This window comes from Grampus griseus (genome assembly GCF_964374135.1).
Source record: "Grampus griseus genome assembly, chromosome: 7".
Taxonomy (NCBI): domain Eukaryota; kingdom Metazoa; phylum Chordata; class Mammalia; order Artiodactyla; family Delphinidae; genus Grampus; species Grampus griseus.
The window spans coordinates 19018147-19039329 of NC_139001.1; the positions used below are offsets into that span (position 1 = coordinate 19018147).

The following is a 21183-nucleotide window of genomic DNA, read 5'->3' on the forward strand; positions in this document are numbered from 1 at the left end:
ACCCTTCTGGGACTCTGGCTGTAGTACTTGGAAGTTGATATAAAAGAAAGACCTGGACCACAGATTGACTTCTGTTGAGGCACATTGTGTTTTTAACCCGTGAGTTCCTAATCTCTTCACCATCACTCCACCAGAGTCCCTGGCTATAAGATCGTGGTTTACCCATTTCATCTTCTCTTTCCTTCTTACTACGTCAAGTCCTATTTTCTTTCAGTATCCTCAGAACAGTTGTATCTAACTGCATGTGCTGTTGTGCCCACTGCTCTATAAAGCATGGTTAAATGATTAGTAGCTTATATAGACTCGTCCAAGTCCCTGACCTAACAATGCCAGGCTGTCATCTCAGTCTGCCCTGTCCCCTCTCAGGCCTCTGTCTCTCCTTTGTCTCCTTCCATCTTCACTGAGTGATTGATTCTGAAACGCCCAGGCCTGCCTTCTCTCTGTTCTCAAGACTGAATCAGCCCTTGCCCTGCTCCCTATTTCTGAGTCCCTTTGTCTACCTGTAGAGGGAGGATTGCCACCCACTAAGCCTCCTCGTGGAAGCAGCTTTAATTCGGCACCATCCTGACTGGCTCAGCTGCTGCACTAGAGTTAAAGCACAAGGATAGGGTGAAAGACAGACAACTGGGAAGGTAAATCTCTAACCCAGGATTCTGTCAGTGCCTCACAGTGACTGTATAATTAATCATCTAAACTGGGACACACTGGGAAAATTGAAGAGGGTACTATTAATAATTATGCTGAGACACCAGACATAAACCCGGACTATTCCAGGCATACTCTTTAGGAGGGCTGGGATCACATAACTCTTTGTCTCCTCGTTTTGCCCTGTCCCTTAGAAGCCATACTTGCAGTAAGTGCAGGGGGGGCCCTGGAAACCCTATTTTTCCACCTTTTCCCTATCCCAAATGTCCCCCAACCCTCATATCTCCCCTTCTTGCCCAACAATGAGAGACTGTACTCAAGCCAAATTGAGAGAGAAGCTCTATTTATACCAGAGGGGCTAGGGAGCAGCAGTCCAGTGGAGACTCTGAGGGCTGTGTAGTGTTCTCTTGACAGTCGTAATACAGTCTTGGGGTCAGATCTCCTTCCCCAGCCTTTGCCTGGGGAGCCTTGGGGCTTGATTTGTCCTTCCCTTGGCTCTGGACTTTGAGGAAGTTAGAGGTGGAGGAGATAGTGCCTCTGAGGGTTTGTCTGCCCCAAGCCCTTCTCTGGATTTCTAGTTGCAATCTGCCTTTGAGCCAGAGTTGGTGTGAAAGTGTAGTCCTAGATCTGGGTATGGTATTGAACCTATAGCAAGAGGAAGGAAGGAAGGAATTCCAGTGTAGAGTGTGCAGAGGGTAAGGACAGGAATGATACCAAAGGCTGGTGAAAACGAAGAAAGGGAAAAGAAAGAAAGTGAAAAATCAGGTCCTAGATTTGCTTGTCAGGAAGGATGAAGTAATTTTGTGCCTAGGAATGCACAGTCCAAAGCTTGGTTTTCACCACCTCTGTTTGCTTTCTGGAGCATCCTTCCAGGCTTTTCTTACCGTCTAAAGCCGATGTACCCACTCTTCCCGTGAAGTGCCCACCTTAAGATTCAACCCCCTCTAGCCCTTCCCGGGTGCAGATGTGCACGAAGATGGAGGCTGGGTGGAGGCTGATGCCATCCTTGGAGAGCAAGTGTATATGGCGGTAACCTGGAAAGGGGGGCGGGGGACGGTATTAGGAAGGCAGCCCAGAGCTGGGGTGCGGGCCAGGGGTGGGAGGACTGGCTCACCTTGTTGCATGCAGTTCCAAGGCAGGGTGTACTGACCAATGAAATCGTTTCGGGATTTCCAGTCATAGTCTTTTACCACAAAACGCAGCAGGGCCAGTTCAGGTACCAGGACCCGGAAGCACAGTGTCTGCCCCCAGTATGGATTAAAACCTGAGTGGGGGAGGGTAAGTGAGGGAAGAAATGAAGGAACAGACATTGTTGACCATGTTGGGTTGCTTTCCCCATGTTCTCTCGCTTAATTTTCATAGCATTTTACAAGTGAGGAGATTGAGTGGGTAAGCAGTTTGCTTAGTCACTGGAGCTTGTAAGTGAGAGGCCTGGCTTCAGACCCAAGATGTCCAAGTCCTTATTCTTTGTCCGGTTCCACACTGCCTCCCATGAAGGTGGCGGGAGGGGTGATGGACTGTGCTTAATGGAGGGCTGGATGGTAGGAAAACAACAGCCATGCTCCGCCCACTTTCCCCCAGCACTGCCCAGTCTCACCATTGTTCTCCACGTAGCTGGTCTCTTGCCGGGTTGTGTCTTGGCGGACGCCAAAGATCTCCACTCTTACCAGTGGATCCACAATGGACTCCTCTTTGGTCTTGTCCACTTTGGGGAGTTGCTGCCCACTGATTACCTGCAACCAGAGCTCTGGAACCTCACTAGTTCCTGCTCAGCCTAGCCCCCGTCCAGCTCTCACACCCTTGCGGGGGAGACACAGGACCTTGCACTATAGCTTTGGGGTTTGCAAAGCTAATTCTCATGGGTAATACATTCTAGTACCTCACCTGCTATTTAAAATGCATCCAAGTAGAAATTTAGCAAGGTTTGAAAGTAGGTATTTTATGACAGCAGCCCTTCTATAGCGCTTACTATGCCCTAGGCACTGTTGTAAGCACTTCAGATTAACTAATCACAACAGCCCTGAGAGGTAGGCAGTATTGTTACCCCAATTTTGCAGGTGAGTAGACTAAGGTTAAGGAGTTTGCCTAACGTTACACAACTAGTAAATGGGTTTGAACCTAGGCAACTGGCTCCAAAGTCCATGCTGCCTCATGAGGAACTTTTCCCCCATTACACTCCTGTCAGTCCTAGCCACCCACCCCTCACCCCTTCCACCCACCACCCTCCCTGGCTTCTATCCCAGTGATCCCAGTTTCTTCCCAATGGTTTCTCTTTCCATTATACCTGGATTAGGAGGGTCTGGGCTTTGAACGGACTGATGGGCCTCTCAGGGTGGAAGGAACTCTGGGCGTCACGCAGGAAGTCTGGCTTCAGCACGTAGCCGGAGCCAGCATTCTGACGGAAGAGCCCATCACACAGGTCCATCTCAAGCCCCGCAGTCTGCATATTCAGAGCCACTGAGGGCCCGGGGAGAAAAGGAAAGATTCACCGTGGGGGCCATCCAGCCCATCTTTCATGGAGCTAGACAGACATATTGGGTGTAAAAGGGCTGCAGGGAACACGATGGAGAGCATCTTTCTCAGCCTAGCCCTCCTCTCGGAGCACTCCCTGGCCCCGTTGCCACCCAGGGACTTACTTCCCACCCGTAGCTCTTCCACTCGCTCTTCCCTGTCCCTACTGCCCCCTCACCCATCTGGCAGCCTGCATTCCAGAACTCCTGGGGGTTGTAGTTGGATGAATCTGTCCTCAGGCCACTGGGATATACACGGCTTAACTGCCAGGTATTGTGCAGCACAAACTCATTGCCTGCAAAGAGGGTGTGGGTAGGGAGATGGTAGTGGGTGGGGTGGATCCTCCCACTTCCCTGGTCTCAAGGACCCTGCCCACCCAATTCATTCTTTGCAGCATCTCCTAAGGCTATGCCTATCTCTCTTCCATGCAGACCATCTCCCACACCTGTCTTACTCCTAGAGCCTTGAGCCCACTGTTAATACTCCCATCCCCGTACCTGGTCTGAGGAGTTCCTTGGCTCCACCATCCCTCCTTAGCTCCCTCATCCTCTTGGGACTCATCTGCCTGCCCATCAGACCTGACTCTAACCCATCCCAGTTCCTTCCGTGTCCCTCCCTTTTGGTCCTGACCAGCCTCCTTGATGAGGCTCTTGGCCTTGGCTTCAGAGAAAGATGATGTTTCATAGAAGAGGTAGTGCTCCCTCGAATGAGTGAAGCTGTAGAATGTGACAGCCTTCAAGTAGACGACCAGGGCAGAGAGGGATGGACATAAGATGGGCTTGGATTTCTGGAAAAGGAGAAAGTAGAGAGGAAGATGGAATTGAACCATTAGCAATCTGAGAGGGAAGAAGCCAATGGCCAAGATCTGAACTTCTCCACCCAACATAAGGCTCTGCCCACTGCCTCCCCACTGTATTCTCCCTCCTGCCTCACCTGCTTTGGAAAGAGAAGCAACCCAGGCTTGGAAATAGGAGCCTGGGACATAATCTTACAACACATAGGCGGACACAACAGTGGGCACATCACAACCTGAGGATGGGAATGGCAATAAAGGCAGTCTATGTATACTGATGGGATCAGTTTCAGCCTCTGGGCTTGAAGGATTACTTTGTAAGTAACAGGTTTTTAATTTATTATTATTATTATTAAACAGATGTCATACTCCCTACCTCTCATCTTTTAAAACAAATAAATAATTTTTTATCAAAATGCACACGAGGGCTTCCCTGGTGGCGTAGTGGTTGAGAGTCCGCCTGCCGATGCAGAGGACGCGGGTTTGTGGCCCAGTCTGGGAAGATCCCACATGCCGCGGAGCGGCTGGGCCCGTGAGCCATGGCCGCTGAGCCTGCGCGTCCGTAGCCTGTGCTCCGCAACGGGAGAGGTCACAACAGTGAGAGGCCCGCGTAGCACAAAAAAAAAAAAAAAAATGCACGTGAGCCCAGACAGATACGTCAAGGTATGCAGATGGTCATGGAAATCACACCTGGAAGGATGTGAGAGTCCCAGAGTAATATCTATAGATTTTTCTCCTGAATTCCCATTTCCATCCCTGGGCATGGCAGCAGGTTAGACAACACAGCTCCAGAGAGAACAGGATAAGCTAGAAGTCATCTGAGCCAAGCAAATGCACAGAAGAGAGAAATGCGGACTTCAGAGCAGGATCTCGGTGGTCCCACCAGTGGTGCCCCTTCCCCACCTCTTCCTGCTCCTCCTCTGGCTATTTCTGATCCCTCTTCAGACTCACCTTTTCCAAGAAGCTTTCTCTAACTAAGCCGACTTTAGTTGAGGTCACAGCAGTCACTCTAGTAAGCCCTACTTACCCAATATAACACACACACGCACGCATGCACGCATGTACCCATCAGTGGTTTTCGAACTAGCCTTCAAGGAGACTGGGAAGTAGCACAAAGATGTCTCAGAAGTCACCTGGGAGACCCAGGAGAGAGCCAAAGGGGTGCTTCAACCAGGAGGGCTCTGCATTTATCTATTTTGTATACTGAGCTTCCATATAAGATTTCATTAAAAAAAAAAGATTTCACGGCCCAAAGAAGTTGGAAAGCCACTGCAATGTACCTATATATGGCAATCTATATAGTGATGCTATGTACGCATTCTTATGCCTCTTTAATTGGAGGCAAGGAGCATTTTGCTCCTTGGCCCTCCACCCTGCCTGGCTCCAGTCTCTTCACATGCGGGCTCTCAGCTAGTGGTACCCCCTGATCAAATGCCAGAGCAGAAAGATCACTCTCCTGGCCTACCTTCTTTTTGTCCTTACTGCGAGGGCTCAACTCCTGGGGCTCAGACTCCATCTGGGCCTCCAGCTGCAGCTCAGCCTCCTCCAGTTCAGACTCTGGCTCCTCCTCCTCTTCCTCAAGATCCTCCTCAAGCGTTTTTAACTTCTTTCCCTTCACAAGGATCTTCCTCCGAAGCTCCTAGGGGACAAAAATGAGGGGGCCTGTCTACCTATCTCGTCTGGAACCCTCCTGGGGATCATGCAGGTCCCACTGCTCTCAAAGGCACAGGAAGTGAGTGAGTGGTCAGAAGTTCCCACAGGAAGGCTTCTTGATACATACAACAGGGATTTCCTATTAAACGAACCTGTAACATCTCTATCCATAAGGAAAAAAATACATGCAGACCCCTACCTCACATTTGACACATGAAGATTCCTCACAGATTAAAGATTTACATGTAAATATAAAGAACATAAGAGTATTAGAAGAAAATACAGAATCTTTCTGAATAACCTTAAGGTGGTAAAGCCTTTAAAAACATGAGATGGGGGCTTCCCTGGTGGCGCAGTGGTTGAGAGTCCGCCTGCCGGTGCGGGGGACGCGGGTTCGTGCCCCGATCCGGGAGGATCCCACATGCCGCGGAGCGGCTGGGCCCGTGAGCCATGGCCGCTGAGCCTGTGCGTCCGGAGCCTGTGCTCTGCGGCGGGAGAGGCCACAGCAGTGAGAGGCCCGCGTACCAAAAAAAAAAAAAAAAACATGAGATGGGGCTTCCTTGGTGGCGCAGTGGTTGAGAGTCCGCCTGCTGATGCAGGGGACATGGGTTCGTGCCCCGGTCCGGGAAGATCCCACATGCCGCGGAGCGGCTGGGCCCGTGAGCCGTGGCTGCTGAGCCTGTGTGTCCGGAGCCTGTGCTCCGCAACGGGAGAGGCCACAACAGTGAGAGGCCCGCGTACCCCCCCGCAAATAAATAATAAATAAATAAATAAATAAAAACATGCGATGAAAACTCACAAGACATAAAAATAATTGGCAGATTTGACTACATAAAGATTAAAAATCTCTGAAGATGTTATAATGACAAAAAGAAAAAGTAGCCTGCAAGGGCAGTTCCCTGGCGGTCCATTGGTTAGGACTCCGCACTTTCACTGCCGTGGCCGGGGTTCATTCCCTGGTCTGGGAACTAAGATCCTGCAAGCCGTGCAGCGCGGCCAGAAAAGAAAAGGAAAATAGACTGCAAAAAAAAAAAATTTCCAAAACATTATCTTTAACATTTAAAAATTTGTTATATATCAATAAAAATTATAAACCCTGGGCTTCCCTGGTGGCACAGTGGTTGAGAGTCCGCCTGCCGATGCAGGGGACACGGGTTCGTGCCCCGGTCCAGGAAGATCCCACATGCCGCGGAGCGGCTAGGCCCGTGAACCATGGCTGCTGAGCCTGCACGTCCAGAGCCTGTGCTCCGCAACGGGAGAGGCCACAACAGTGAGAAGCCCGCGTACGGCAAAAAAAAAAAAAAAAAAAAAAAAACATATATATGAAAAGACATTCATGATAGATATTGATATTATATGTGAGCTATAAAAGGGGAGGAAAGGATGATCCCATTCACGTTTTTTAAATGTGACCATATATACACATACATGTCTATATAAGCATTTAGAAAATCTTTTGGCAGCCGTTATGGGAGAGGCTGAGATTATGGTGGGGGGGCTAGGCTATAATTATGAACTATCAAGAAAAAAAGATTTTCCATTAAAAAAATAAAGTAAATAAATGTCTTTAAATTTAGAGAACTTTACCTAGAATTCTATGTTAAATTAGATTTTTTTTTTTTTTTGGTTGCGCCACACGGCTTGTAGGATCTCAGTTCCCCATCCAGGGACTAAACCCGGGCCACGGCAGTGAAAGCCCGGAATCCTAACCACTAGGCCACCAGGGAATTCCCTGAATCAGATTTTTAAAAAATTGAAGTTCTCTCCAAGGATATTAAAGAGTAAGATGGTCCATCTGAGGGTGAGAAGAAGGGAACAAGATGGGCATGGAAGAAGGAGCCAAGGTGGGGCAATAGGGAAGCCATGGCAGAGCCTGGGCTGGGGGAGCATGGTCCTACCTCAGGGGAGGGCAGCTGAGTGGGAAGCTGCCCATCCAAGGTGGTGCTCAGTAGCTGATTTCCCAGGATCTCTGTCAGATGGCGTGCTATGATCTCCTGCTGTTCCCAGCTGCAGTGGTTCTCCAGGGACAAGATGACTGGATAGTCTGATGTCTGATGGGGAGGGAAGGGCATGCTGGAGCCAGAGTTCTGAGGCCTATAACCTCCTTGCTTCTCCAGGCCCCCCTAGTTACTAACTCAACTGAGTACCCTGATTGCCAAGGTCCTCCAACCCCATGCCAGGCCTCAAGGAGATCTTCCTGGGTCTGGGCACCCCACATCTAAAAGTCACTCTTGGGACCCCAAATCTCAGATCTGTGCCAGGTCTGACCCAGGTCCCTCTGGGACCTTTGCGTTTTCAGGCTCAGAGTGGGAAAGCCAGGCCATTCCCCCAGTTACTTGTTCATGTTACACTCTCAGGCTTTCATCTCCAGATTGCTATTGTCTCCCAGCTCTACCCACCACTTTCTCTGTTTCCTCATCCACCCTCTCCCAGATGGGTGACAGAGTTGTTAGAGGTAATAATTACTAATCTCTAGCAATTAGCTCTATGACTACTAGTAACACATCTAACACTTATTCATAATAATCCCTTAATATTTGCCTGATGCTTCACAGTTAAAATCTCTTTTACACATATGCCATTTGACGTAACCTCCCCTGCAGCCCTCCACCCTCCCCAGACCCAGAGCCTCTTCCTTCAGATCCTCTTGCTTCATCAGTATTTCCATCCTGAGGCTCCTACCTGGAAGGCATACTGTCCAATGGCGGCCACAACATCTTTGAACGGGATGCGAGAGGTCAGTGTGTGTCCGTGGTAAACAATAGGTTCCCCGCTAGGTCCATCCCATATATCCACCTCCACGCAGCGGCATCCTCGCTTCAGGGCCCTGCAAGAACCCCACCCCCCAGGGACAGGAGGGGTCAAGGTCTGATCTTCCACCTAGGGACCCTCTCTCTCCATCCTGAAGAGAACAGTGCTTACCGGCACTTACCCATCAAGACTCCACCAAGTTACATCTCCACGGACCCTTCTCTGTCTACTGGGACAGGGCTGCAGCTCACACTGATCTCCACCCACCCCCACCCAGCCCAACTCACAATCCTCCCTTAGCGAGCCATCACATCCTGCCTTGGGGTGTTCTGCTTGTAAATCGTTATACGACACCGAGTTATTCAAACTCTCAGTAAATTTACAGTTACTTTCTCTACTAGACTTTCTGGGGAAGTTCCACTCATCATGTATCCCTTGAAGCTACTAGTTCACTACAAGGATATCTTGACTATTTGCTCTAATCCACGATTAAAAGCAGATACCATTTATTAGCTATTGACACATGGATTACCTCATTTTATCTTCACAACAACCCAGACAGAATAGGCATTGTAATCATCTCTGTTTCTCAGATAGGGAAACTGAGGCATAGAGAGGTTAAATATTTAGCCCTATAGTCCCAAGTGAGGGAGCTAGTATTTGATCTCAAATCGTCTGACTCCAGAACCTATGTGTTTTTTTTTTTTTTTTTTTTTGAAGTGGGCCTCTCACTGTTGTGGCCTCTCCCATTGTGGAGCACAGGCTCCGGACGCGCAGGCTCAGCAGCCATGGCTCATGGGCCCAGCTGCTCCGCGGCATGTGGGATCTTCCCGGACCAGGGCACGAACCCGTGTCCGCTGCATTGGCAGGCAGACTCTCAACCACTGCGGCACCAGGGAAGCCCAGAACCTATGTTTTTAACTCCTCTTCTCTACTGCCTCCCATTTAAGATTTAGTTTATTTATTTGTTCACAATAAATCTGTCAGGACCTCTGAGTTCCAAGAGAGTTTCATAGCCTATGAGAGAGAGAGAGAAACTCCATTTACCCACAGGGTTTCCATACCACTTTCCTGCCAGTCTTCAGTAGCTCCTCCATGTCTCTCAGGTATCCAGGGATCCTCAGCCCCAAAGCCCCCCACAACTTTTCAATCCCTGTTATCGCCTGACAGCAACCCCCAACTTCCCACAGATGTTCCTTTCTCATGAGCTGGACCCTTTCACCCCTCGGCCCCACTGCACCGTATGTATCCCTCCACGCTGCTCTGGCCACAAAGCTGGTCTCCCACTAGGTAGGTGTTGTGGGAACTGCTGATGTAGTACTGGTTCAGGGGCTGAGTCATATCCTGGTAGATGGGGAGACAGGTCGGATTGAAGATGTCTCCGTCCTTTGAGTAGAGGTAGCTGAGGAAGCCATCCATGCTCAGCACATGCCGCAGTTTGCCTAGGGTGTGGAGTAGCTAGAGTGAGAAGTTCTGGTGACAGCACCCAGCACACCTACAGGTGGTTCTCCACCCCAGCCCTCTCCAGGGCCTGGCCTTTCCAATGGTGTCCACTCCCAGCCTCCAGATCCCAAACTTGCCCCATCCAGTGTCTGTCATTTCAATCACCCCCACCCTCAGAGAACATTAAATCTACAAGGGGAATCATTAAGATCATTCTAGTCCAGTGCTGTCCAATAGAACTTTCTACGATGACGGAAATGTTCTATTCTGCACGGCCCGATACAATAGCCTCTAAATACATAAAGCTACCGAGTATTTGAAATGTAGCTGTGCAACTGAGGAACTGAGTTAAAATTTTGATTTTAGTTACAGTCATCCCTCAGTATTCACAGGGGATTGGCTGCAAGACCTCCCCCTTCCCCACAGCAGATACCAAAATCCGTGGATGCTTAAGTGCCTTACATAAAATGGCATGGTGCAGTCGACCCTCCGTATCCACAAATGTGGAATCTGTGGATACAGAGGGCCAACTGCAAATTAAATAGTCACATGGAGCTCTTGGTTACCATAATGGACAGCGAAGTATTCAGTCCAAAGGGCTAATTTCATAAATGGGGAAACTGAGGCTCAGAGAGGATCAAAGTCAAAGACTTGTTAGTGACAAGACCAAGGTACCTGTGTTTTATTTCCTGGGCTGTGTAGCTGCTGCCAACTATGGCCTGAGGGTTTCTTCCTATCGTCAGTTCCCATATGGTGCTTTGATGAGTGTTTGTCCAACATCCCCTTGGACTACACTCTGAGGGCAGGGCCCTGTTGCTCCTTCCAGAGCCCTCACCCCCTCAGCACAGGCTTCATATAATAACAACAATGATGGCTAACAGTTCTTGAGCACTTGCTCTGTGCCAAGGACGTTACATGCAGCATCTCTCTTAATGCTCTCACCAACACGAGCAGGTGGATGTAACATGATCTGCCCTGAGAGGTTAGGTAACTTATCCCAGTGTCACATAACTAATAACTAATAAGTGAAGGAGCTGGGATTTGAACCCAGGCAGCCAGATGTCAGAGCCACGCTCTATACCACTGGATTGTACAGTCTCACTGAGGGTAACATTGTTGCAGGGGAGACGGAACAGCTTGACTCTCATGCCCAGCTTCCTCACTCCAGGTTTGACAAGGCCTGAGGATGGTGGAAAACGGCAAGAAGTTGGGCACAAAGTTTCATTCTTGACTGTAATAACTCAAATCGCTAGGGTAAGTCCATAGTTACTAGGTAGTTTTCATGTACATTATTTTTTTTTATAAATTTATTTATTTTTGGCTGCGTTGGGTCTTTGTTGCTGCACATGGGCTTTCTCCAGTTGCGGCGAGCTGGGGCCACTCCTCGCTGCGGTGTGCAGGCCTCTCATTGCGGTAGCCTCTCTTGCTACAGAGCACGGGCTCTAGAGCGCAGGCTCAGTAGTTGTGCCGCACTGGCCTAGCTGCTCTGCGGCATGTGAGATCCTCCCAGACCAGGGGTCGAGCCCTCGTCCCCCGCATTGGCAGGCAGATTCCCAGCCACTACACCACCAGGGAAGTCCCCATGTACATTATTTCATTTGATCACCAATTATTTTACAAATGAGAAAACTGAGTCGCCAATAGGTTAAGTGACTCTTGCCCAGAGTTACTCAGTTACTAAGAAGCATAGTGGGGACTTGAGCCCCCGTCTCCTGACTGATACCACACTCTGCAGCCAGAGTGTAGTATCTGATAGTCAAGTGCAAGGGGAAGGAACACCAAAAGTGGTGGGAGGTAGAATAAATGTAATGATGTATACCGGATCCTGAACCGAAAATAGAGGATCCTATTTCTTAGCCCACCAACTTCCTCTTCTATTTAGTTTCCTGAAATGATTGCTTTACAGCCCCTTCCTTCTCTGAGCACCCACATGAATCTGGAATCAGCGATTCCAACGCTTTCTGTTTAACTCTGCATTTCATGAGGGCACTGTACTTGTCTGACCTACTACTGTATTTCTGGTGCCTACCATAGGTCCTGGCACGTTACAAGTACTCAGTGAGCATTTGCTGAAGTAGTGAGTGAATGAATGAATGAAAGGGAGTGGGAGTTGAGACCTAGGAAACCTGGGTCACCTGTCCAGCTCACATTCCTCCCATCTCAAATCCTTGTTCTCAAGAGAGGCACCAGGTAAGAGTCAGATGACCTGGGTTTGAATCCCAGTTCCTCCTTTCATTAGCTGTTGACTCTGAGCAAGTCATTTAACTTTTCTTAACCTCAGTTTTCCTCTTTTGTACAACTGACAATAATAGATCCCACTTCCTCAGGTTGTTGGAAGGATTTGAAGGGAAAAACATGTAGAGATATTAGCACATTATGGGATACTTAGCAAAGGCCCAATAAAGATTATTGGGTTTGATTTACAAGGATATAGTGAGGACTAGAAGAAGTAAGAGATGTAAAATGCCTTGTAAGTCACTTAATATTAGTAATGTAAATTCTTCACTTTCTGCAGGGAATGGAGGGTAGGACGGTGTCTAGTAAAGGGGCAAAGAGAAAGGTCTGAGGGCAGACAGGGCATATTTTAGCTGTGCTTGTAAAGAGCTAAATGATTGGCCACCTCATCATCCCCCTCAGCCAGGGACTGACTAGTTTCCCTGCTCAAGGGCTTAGGACTCAAGAACCACTTGGAGAATTTGGAGAAAGCCCAGGAAAGGATAGAGAGCCAGCATTTAAAGAGACAGCCAACAGGAACCATGAAGGGAGCTGGAGGAAAAGGAATCACATGCACTAGAGAAGAGGCCAAAAGCAAGAGGACCGGGCTACCCTGATGGTGCAGTGGTTAAGAATCCGCCTGCCAATGCAGGGGACATGGGTTCGAGCCCTGGTCCAGGAAGATCCCACATGCCGCGGAGCAGCTAAGCCTGTGCGCGCGCCACAACTACTGAGCCCGCACTCTACAGCCGACGAGCCACAACGACTGAGCCCGCGTGCTACAACTACTGAAGCCCGCGCGCCTAGAGCCTGTGCTCCGCAGCAAGAGAAGCCACCGCAATGAGAAGCCTGCGCACCACAACAAAGAGTAGCCCCTACTCACCACAACTAGAGAAAGTCCGTGCACAGCAACGAAGACCCAACGCAGCCAATAAATAAATAAATTATTTTTTTTAAAAATAGCAAGAGGACCAAGGATTTTCCGTTTCCACTGAGGACAAATGTTGATATCAGGAAGAACTTCCTGAAAGTGAAGGATGAGAAACATGAGCATGGTGGAGGAAAGGGGACTTATGGAATGTTCTTCCTCCTGAGAAATCCAGCACTACAGAGGAGACTCCTGTCTTATGTGGGCAGGAAATGGCTCTCTCCTTCCGAAAGAGTGGTTGAATGAGATGAAGCTGATTGGGCAGGGGGCCTGGATAGGGATGGACTCAGCCTTCCCTTAGTTAAGCAGAAGGCTGCTTGTCTCTGCACCTTTCTAACCACAGTCCCCCATCCGGCCCCCACGTCTGGTGCCTCTCCACCCTTATCCTCTTACCGCTATCTGAAGGCTCATAGCAGTCGATGAGTTCTAGAGCAAGGTCAGAAGCCCGTTCTCCTTCTTTCTGCTCCTCTTGGAGAAAATCCACAAATTCCAGCAGTGTCAGCTTCTGCCCATCAGATGAAAACTTTTCAAACAGTTCCTGCACCTCAGGACGCTGAGTCAATGACTTATAAAACTCTACAAATTCTTCTCCCTCCAGAGTCCCAGACTGGGATGCATCTGCTCTCTGCAAAAGAGGGTTTAGAGGAGAGTGGACAGACCCTATTAACAGCAGATTGTTTGGCTTTGACTTGTCCTGTAAGGGCAATATTACTGGTGAAGCCAAACGTGCTTCCACAGAATTCCTGACATTCAGTGTTCATAGAAGAAGCCACTTCAGTAAGTAAAAAGCAAAATTTCAGCCATACCATTTGCTACTGGAGATAATTTTCAACAAGAAAGAGTTAAATACCCAACATGTCCCTAAAAGATCAGAAGATCCCTCCTCCTATTTACTCACCTACCAGTTGGAGTTTTCCACTGTACTAGGCACTTGTGAAATTCTGGCCAAGGGCAGAGAGATCCCTGAGGTCTGATGTAATAACATGTTGTTATTTACCTTTCATAAGTTTATGAGTCATCTTTCCAACAAGACTGAAGGTTAAGAACCATGTCCAGCCCACACTTCCCATTGAGCCTGGCATAGTGCTAGGGTGCATAGGAGAGATTCAACCAGATGAGTGTTCCTTGAGAGGGTCAGAGGCCTTCCGGCCAAGTGAGAATGTGGCCTTGGCTAGCTTCTGCTATTCCTTCCCCAGAAGACTCACCTGGAAAAGCTGGAAGGCATGGTCTTGGTCCATTTCCACATTCATCAGGTGCAGTAACCGCTGGACTTCTCCGAAACTCATCCGACCATCCTGGTTTTTGTCTCCGTGCTGGAACCAATCACTCAGCCATCCAGGTCTGAGTCAAGGCAAAAGCACTGAGTGTGTGTTTGTGTGTGCAGATGTGTGTGCACGTTCATCCATTGACATCTGCGCCCCTGCCTTTGTCGCCAGTCTCTCCCCAATGCCAATTCATTTTCCACATTAGTTTCTGGAATAATCTCCCCAGAGCACCGATCTTTGGACACCCACATATCATCTAGAGTACCATAATACAGCTAAGGTACTTAAAGTATTTATACAATTCTATTTTCTCTACCGACAAAAACAGTATCTGATTCTCATTAATCTTTGTATTCCTAAAGCCTGGCATAGTGCCTCATACATTCTGCTTAACAGATGGTGAATGAATGAATGATCTGGCATAGAAGGTGAATACAATCTAGGAAAGTTGAAGTGAGTTGACCCCACTAAGCCCTCTAAGGAGTTGCTTCCCATCCCTATTGTAGTTAATGTCACTGGGATCTTCTGTTCAGCTCTCAGGATCAGCACCTATTTTGGTCCTTTGCCTCTCACTGTCCCTTCCCCCAATCCTGGGGGCCCTGATTCCTGCCCAAACTCTGCCTGGCTATGCTTGTGCCATCGCAAGCCTCCATTCCTCCCTCAGTATCTCAGCCTCACTTCGGCTGAGCAGTCCTTGCCCACCCCATCTGGACCCTCGGGCTTACCTAGCCCTGTGCCCCCTCCCACCGGTCCCTAGCCCTGCAGCATCTGGCTCCTTCAGTGACCCGTGGAGCCCACTCTGACTCCATCCTACTGATACTGGTCCAGCCGCTCCTGTTGGTCCATGCTGGTGACAAAGTCCACCAACAGCTGGAGCCCCTGCATCCAGATCTGGGCCTCCTCGACACTGTTGGCCACCAGGTCCAAGTTGGAGCGGCGGCCATGGAAGACGATGGTGAAGCCCTGCTCCAGGGGGAACTCCTCTGCCAGGTTTCGCAGCAACTCAGACTCGTGGCCCTCACGCACTGTGTCCACGTCGGATATTGAGACTGCCGGAGAAGAGGCAAGTGTGGACACTGAGGAAGAGGGCCCGCCAAATCAGCAGCTGAGGGTCAAGGACCAGTACTCCCCTCTTTTCTCTGAAGCCACAGGAGGAGGGACCCCAGCCTCCACAGGTTGGAACCCCCAAAGCCTTAGTACAGGGAGATGCAGACCCTTGGAATTCAGGATGCCACGAGTCATTGCTGTTTTCATAGGCAGCACGGCAAGGGGCCTGTTCTGGGAGTGGCAAGACCTGGCTTCCAGCCACCAGCTGGCGGCGTGACATGGGCCAAAATGACATAACCCCTCAGTGTCCTCATCTTAAATAAGGGATGGTCCCTTCCATGGCCAGTTTACATGGGGATCACAGGAGGACTGGCGGGGCTGACAAGTGGAAACACACTTGCAGGGTAGAAGCAGTTACACCAAAGCATGATGTGCCCAAATTCAATTCTCCCATTCCAGGTTTGAGGGCTTCCTCTTTCCAGATGTCTGGGAGGGAGCCAGAGAAATCCTTCCCCCCACTTCTTCAGCTGGAGCTGGTGTGGATCATGAGCTTTGGTTATGTCTCTAAAGTAGATTCTCTTAGATGTGTCCTGTGATCAAATTTTTAGAGGGATCATAAAGTGTTTGGCCAATAGGATGCACATTACTATGACACATTTATGATATTTAGAAGTATTCATTATAATGACTAACATTTATTAAATGCATCCTGCTTTCAGACCTCATGCTAGGTGATTTATACATTAACTTCTTAAGCCTCTGTAACATACTGGACAGGTACTGTTTAATCCCCATTTTATAGATGAGGAAACTGATATTAGTTTAAGTTAAGTAACTTGTCCAAAGCCAGTCAGCTAGAAATTGGGAGAGCCAGGGCTTTAATCCAAACATTCTGATGCCTGAGATCAAGCTCTAATAATAATAATAATAATAGTAGTATAATAATATATAACCTATGATTTACTGAGCTTTATTATGTGCCAGGACTCTTCGAAGGTCTTTGCATGCGATAACCAATTTGATCCTCATAACACACTTAAGAGTCAAGTACTGTTATAATTTCCATTTTACAGGCTCAGACACAGACACAAAAGGGACAGCACAAGGGCACGTCATAGGACACTGGTCCCTCCCCCTGCTCTCAGGCTGCTGGGTCCTCAGGGTTCTATCCACCCATGTGCCCGCCCCTAGCTATCCACATCACTCACAGCTGGGCTTGGCCCTGCCTCCGGCCTGCCGGGCATGCCAGACTGTCATGCCATCGTCCTGAAGTCTGAAGTATCTTAGCTTCTTCCAGCTTTTGGACCTCACCTTGCGCATCAGCGTGCCTTTCTGCATCAGCAGCAGGTCTTGATTAACAGGCAGCCCTGAGCCAGGAGAAGCAGGGACTGGGTAGCTGGCGGGGAGGGTGGAGGGCCCAGGAGGAGCTCTTGAACAGGGGTCCAGCCTCCTCCCTGTCCCTGGGCTGTCTCCCCAAGCCCTCTTCTCCTGCAGGGGTACTCACGGCCTTGCAGCAGGGATGCCATCACCCACTGCTTCACCAGCTGATGCCAGAGTCACCTAAAGGAGCAAGGAGCAGCAGCAAGAGGCTTTAGGTTAATCTCGGGGTCTTAGAATAACAGATCAGCGGAGGAAGAGAAGGAAGCTAGTGTTTCTTGACTGCATGTCAGCTACTTCATCTACATAGTTTGTAGCTCTTTTTACTTCTGATTTGAGTTTGGTGATTCTGAGGCTTAGAGAGGCTAAGAAACTTGCCTCAGTCACACAGGGACTCGGAATTTAAACCCAAATATATCTGATTCCAGAGCCTATGCTGTTTACCACAGCCATCTCCGACAGGGCCACACCAGGGCTTTCTGCCAAATACTCCTTCCTTCCCAATATCCTGCTATCCACGAGGTAATGCTGACCACACGTCTCAGTTCCCCATTATTAGGAATCACCAACTTGCTGCCTGTCCCCTTTCAGAAACTAGACTCTCTCTGCATCCTAGCCTTCCCTTCTCCAAGTGGAATCGTCCCAGCTCCCTCCTCCGGAAGCCCTCCCCATGCTCCCACGTAGGTCATCCAGCTCCAGAAGGGCTAAGCCAGAGTATTTCTTTTTTTTTTTTTTGCGGTACGCGGGCCTCTCACTGTTGTGGCCTCTCGCGTTGTGGAGCACAGGCTCTGGACCTGCAGGCTCAGCGGCCATGGCTCATGGGCCCAGCCGCTCCGCGGCATGTGGGATCTTCCCAGACCGGGGCACGAACCCGTGTCCCCCGCATCGGCAGGCGGACTCTCAACCACTGCGCCACCAGGGAAGCCCCAGAGTATTTCTTTTGTCTCTTCTACAACGCTTGGTGCTGCACCTACATAAATAAGCCACTTCTACCTTCACATGATAAAGTATATTTTATACTCCTTTTCATAATAGTAATTCTCACAGTTTTAATGGACCAGATAAGTTACATAGTCTCAGAACTGCATTTTCAAGTTTTCTCTACCTACTAAAAAAGAGTTCCTACCTTTAAATATGTGCTGTCTAATTTAGGACTGGTTAGGTTGTCCTAATAGCTAACAACAAACTTGCCTTGAAAAGAACTAGAAGATTTGATTTGTGGCCACTTTGATTCTAGCTCTGCCTCAAGAAGAAATATACTCGACTCTTAACCAAATCATGCTGAAACTGGCCAAGCCCAAGAAACATAAAGCTCTATGCTCTTGTATAAGCAAAGGATCTACACTTGAATAAAAATGTTGTGGTTTTTAATTAATAAGTTTAACATTTTGACAGTGGTGAACATCTAAAAAACTGAAAGAATCCTTAAACCAATCATTCCGTTAGTACTCCATTGAAACATCATGCAGTTCAACTCCCTACGTTTTACAAATGAAAAAGCAGAAGTCCAGAAATATGATGTGACTTATCTGAGGTCACACAGCATATTAGTGCCCTATCTCCCTTAAGTAGGAAGAGACTATAAAGTCACCCAGGGTGACTAAGTCTTCAGGAATAATGTGGAGATCACTGAGAATACAGCTTTCCTGACTGCAGGACCTAGAGAAGGCTTTCCAAAGGAGTAGAAATGTGCAGGGAATCAGTTTGAGCCTAAGCAGAAGAAATATCTCAAGGCAGCTCTCAGGAGAGCAAGAACCCTGAGACAGTTCCAACTGTCAGGGAAAGGTTTTGCTGGCTGATGCCAAATGTGTAAGCTTGGGTGAGACCAGAAGAAACCTCTGATTGAAGAAGGAAGAAAAGAAGACAGAAAAGCATCCCTGCTTTGCTGGGTGGGGATGCACAGTTTGGAATCTGAGGTTTACAAAAGCTGTATGAAGACTGAAAAGTAACAGGTCTTTCTTAAATGTCTTAGGTCCTCAGACTCTAAGGGAGGTTGAGGTAACCCGGGCTGAAGCCTAATCCCCCTTGCCAACATCCTGCCTCATCTCTCCTCTGAACTTCTGGGATGGGTGGGCCTTGGCCCTGGAAGAAGACAGAATTACCTTCCCTTATGCCTGTGTCTGGGAGCCTCACCATGATGTCCTGAAACATGGGAAGCCTGAGAACAGAGCCCAAGTGCTGGGACACCCCTATTTTGCTGGGACACCCCTACCTCCTCTCAAACCAGCCTTAGAAAATTATTTTAACCTCTCTTGTCAAACTCTTCCAATCCCAGAGCTCGGCATGCTCTTCCAATCCTGCTCCCACTCCTGAATCACTATTTTAAACCTGTATCTAGGTGACATGTGGCCATTAGAGGGCCAATTTCAACTCAGGGAGCCACAGAATGTCAGAGCTGGACTGCATTTTATAGAGAAGGGGACAGAGGACTAGCTGAACTGCCAGTCGCCTAATGAATTAAGTGGCAGAGCTGGGACTAGAACTGAGGTCTCTATATGACCACTTCAGAGGTCTCACTGAGACTCTGCCCTTAGAAAGGGCTTTCTCTAGGAAGCAGATTAAAGCAGAGATAAGACTGAATGAGGGACATCAGTGTTTTGTCTCTCCTCCCCATCATTTTCTGTTCCCACCGTATTCCACTTAATAGCCCTTCTTTTCTATCTTTCCTTTCCCCATTCTCTGCTTGACCCCTTCCTTTTCCTTTCTCCCCAGCTCACTCTTCTCTTCTCATCCTCTCTCTGCCTCCCTGTTTGCTCACTTACGTCAGCCTCTCTTTGCTCTCCTCTTCTCATCCTTCTCCTTATACCTTCTCTTCATTACTCCTTCCTCTTTTGTTTCTCTTCTAATTCTCAATAGCTCTGGTTTTCTTCCGCTGTGAGGAGTTTGAGAGCCTGGAAAGGGGACACTTGGGTTCGGATACTGAGTATCACATCCCTCTGCTCGGCCTCATTTTCCCCTGTATCCTAGGAGACTGACTAAACAAACCGCCCAGAGAATGAGACTTAGAACCCAGGTGTTCTAGGTCTTGGTGTTTCCTTTGGTGCCTGAAGGTAGGATGGGAAGGATGGTCACAACTGATGTAGGTGCAGTTAGGAGAAGAGGGAAAAAGGATTTGGAAGTGGGAGCAAGAGCAAAAGGCAAGGAGCAGAGGATAATGACTGAGAGTAAGAGAGATTGGGTCTTAACTGTTTACTCCTAGGCACATATGTGGAGATCCTCGAGGATATGGATAATTACCTCTATAACACAGATGAGAAAATAGAGACACAAAATAAAGTGGGAAGTAGCCAAGGACTGCCGAGCAAGATTTGGTCCTCCACTGCCAGGTGGCTTCATGTCACCTAGAGATGGACTTTGGCAGAGTTGCCAATGGCGCCAATGGCTAATAGTGGAATTCAAGGTGTCTATGGTCTCTCTGAGGGTAGGAAGGAAGAGAATCATTCTGTCTACTCTCTTGCTTTGGAGCAGGATTATGACAGACCTGGTTCACATAAAGAGGACAGAATGGGTCATAGCCCTTAGAATGTTCAGAGCTTGAAGACTCCTCTTTTATAACACATCAATCCAGCAGTTCCTGCCTATATCAATATCTCCTGGAAAGTGTCTTAAAATAGAGATTCCTTAGCTCCACCTCAAATCTACCAGATCCAGATTTCCAAGGATGGGGTCCAGGAATACTTATCTTTAATAAGCTAAGCACTCCTGATACACAAGCAAATCTGGGGAAGCCTCCACTCCCTCTGATCATAGATCAGGAAGTTGTGGTCCAAAGTCACAGAGCTAGTTAACGTCAGAGTCAGGACTAGAAGCAAGTGCTCTTCCCAGCACAGCACTCTGGCACACCAACAAACTGCCCTGGGTCATTGAGCAGGCTAAGAACCAGGCATAGAACTCAAACCCTGGCTCTTTCCAAGGAAGTCTCACAACTCTCCCTATTACCAGGGGTTTCTGTACTCCCCATGGGTCTTGGCCAGCCCTCATTTGGTAATCCTCAACAATCTGTAATTGAATTTGTGCTAAAGCGTGGCTGCTCCAATTCTCTCTCTTCCCTTACTAGGGTGGGGCTCACCTCTGAGTGGTAGCCTGGGTAGCTAAGAGGTCCTCATATAAAGAGGTGACTGATACAACCAGCAGGAAAACTGTAAGTCAAAGAGGTTAAGCTAGAGAAAACCAGGAGGTCAGAGCCCTGTAGGCCTGTTCAGGCAAAAGAGTCCAGGGTATGATTTAGTCAGGGTGGGTAAGCATGTGGAGGGCAGAGTTAGGGACTCAGACAGGCCAGAGCTTGGAGCAGAGGCTGGTCTGAGCCTCCAGGCCCTTACCGTGGGCAGGAGAGAAGTCCTGTGTCTGATATCTGCGACGCTCTCTGCTGTGGGCCGAGGAAACCCAGGAGGGCTCCTTTTCTCCTTTGCTTCTCTTGCACTCACTGGCTTCCTCCCCTCTTCTGCTGCAGTTTGCTGCTGTCACTGGCAGACTTACAGTCAGATAGAAAGAGTAGGGTGGGGAGAGGTGTGAGCGCTCTCCTCAGTCCAGCCCATCCAACTCTTAAAGGCCCAGGA

The 21183-nt window shown here is 48.7% G+C and overlaps 1 protein-coding gene across 1 annotated transcript; it reads right to left on the reverse strand.

Annotated features, from left to right (window-relative positions):
- Positions 1-1545: 1545 nt before the first annotated feature.
- PLCD4 (phospholipase C delta 4) lies at positions 1546-21183 on the reverse strand. The gene is made up of 17 exons (XM_082658422.1): positions 20947-21183; positions 16755-16810; positions 16459-16617; positions 15024-15252; positions 14144-14273; positions 13332-13563; positions 9594-9795; positions 8285-8429; positions 7501-7653; positions 5415-5588; positions 4090-4185; positions 3787-3943; positions 3335-3451; positions 2930-3102; positions 2243-2378; positions 1760-1909; positions 1546-1679 (listed from the first exon to the last, which is right to left on the reverse strand). The coding sequence occupies exons 2-17, from the start codon at positions 16774-16776 to the stop codon at positions 1573-1575; spliced, it is 2382 nt and encodes a 793-aa protein (XP_082514548.1). The 5' UTR covers positions 16777-16810; positions 20947-21183; the 3' UTR covers positions 1546-1572.

Coding starts and splice junctions, on each gene's coding strand:
- PLCD4 (XM_082658422.1), bottom strand. CDS start 16,776: ATGGCATCCCTGCTGCAAGGCC. Junction 7,654..8,284: donor TTGGACAGTATGCCTTCCAG/GTAGGAGCCTCA, acceptor CCTCCCCATCAG/ACATCAGACTATCCAGTCAT. Junction 5,589..7,500: donor CTCAGCTGCCCTCCCCTGAG/GTAGGACCATGC, acceptor TTTGTCCCCTAG/GAGCTTCGGAGGAAGATCCT.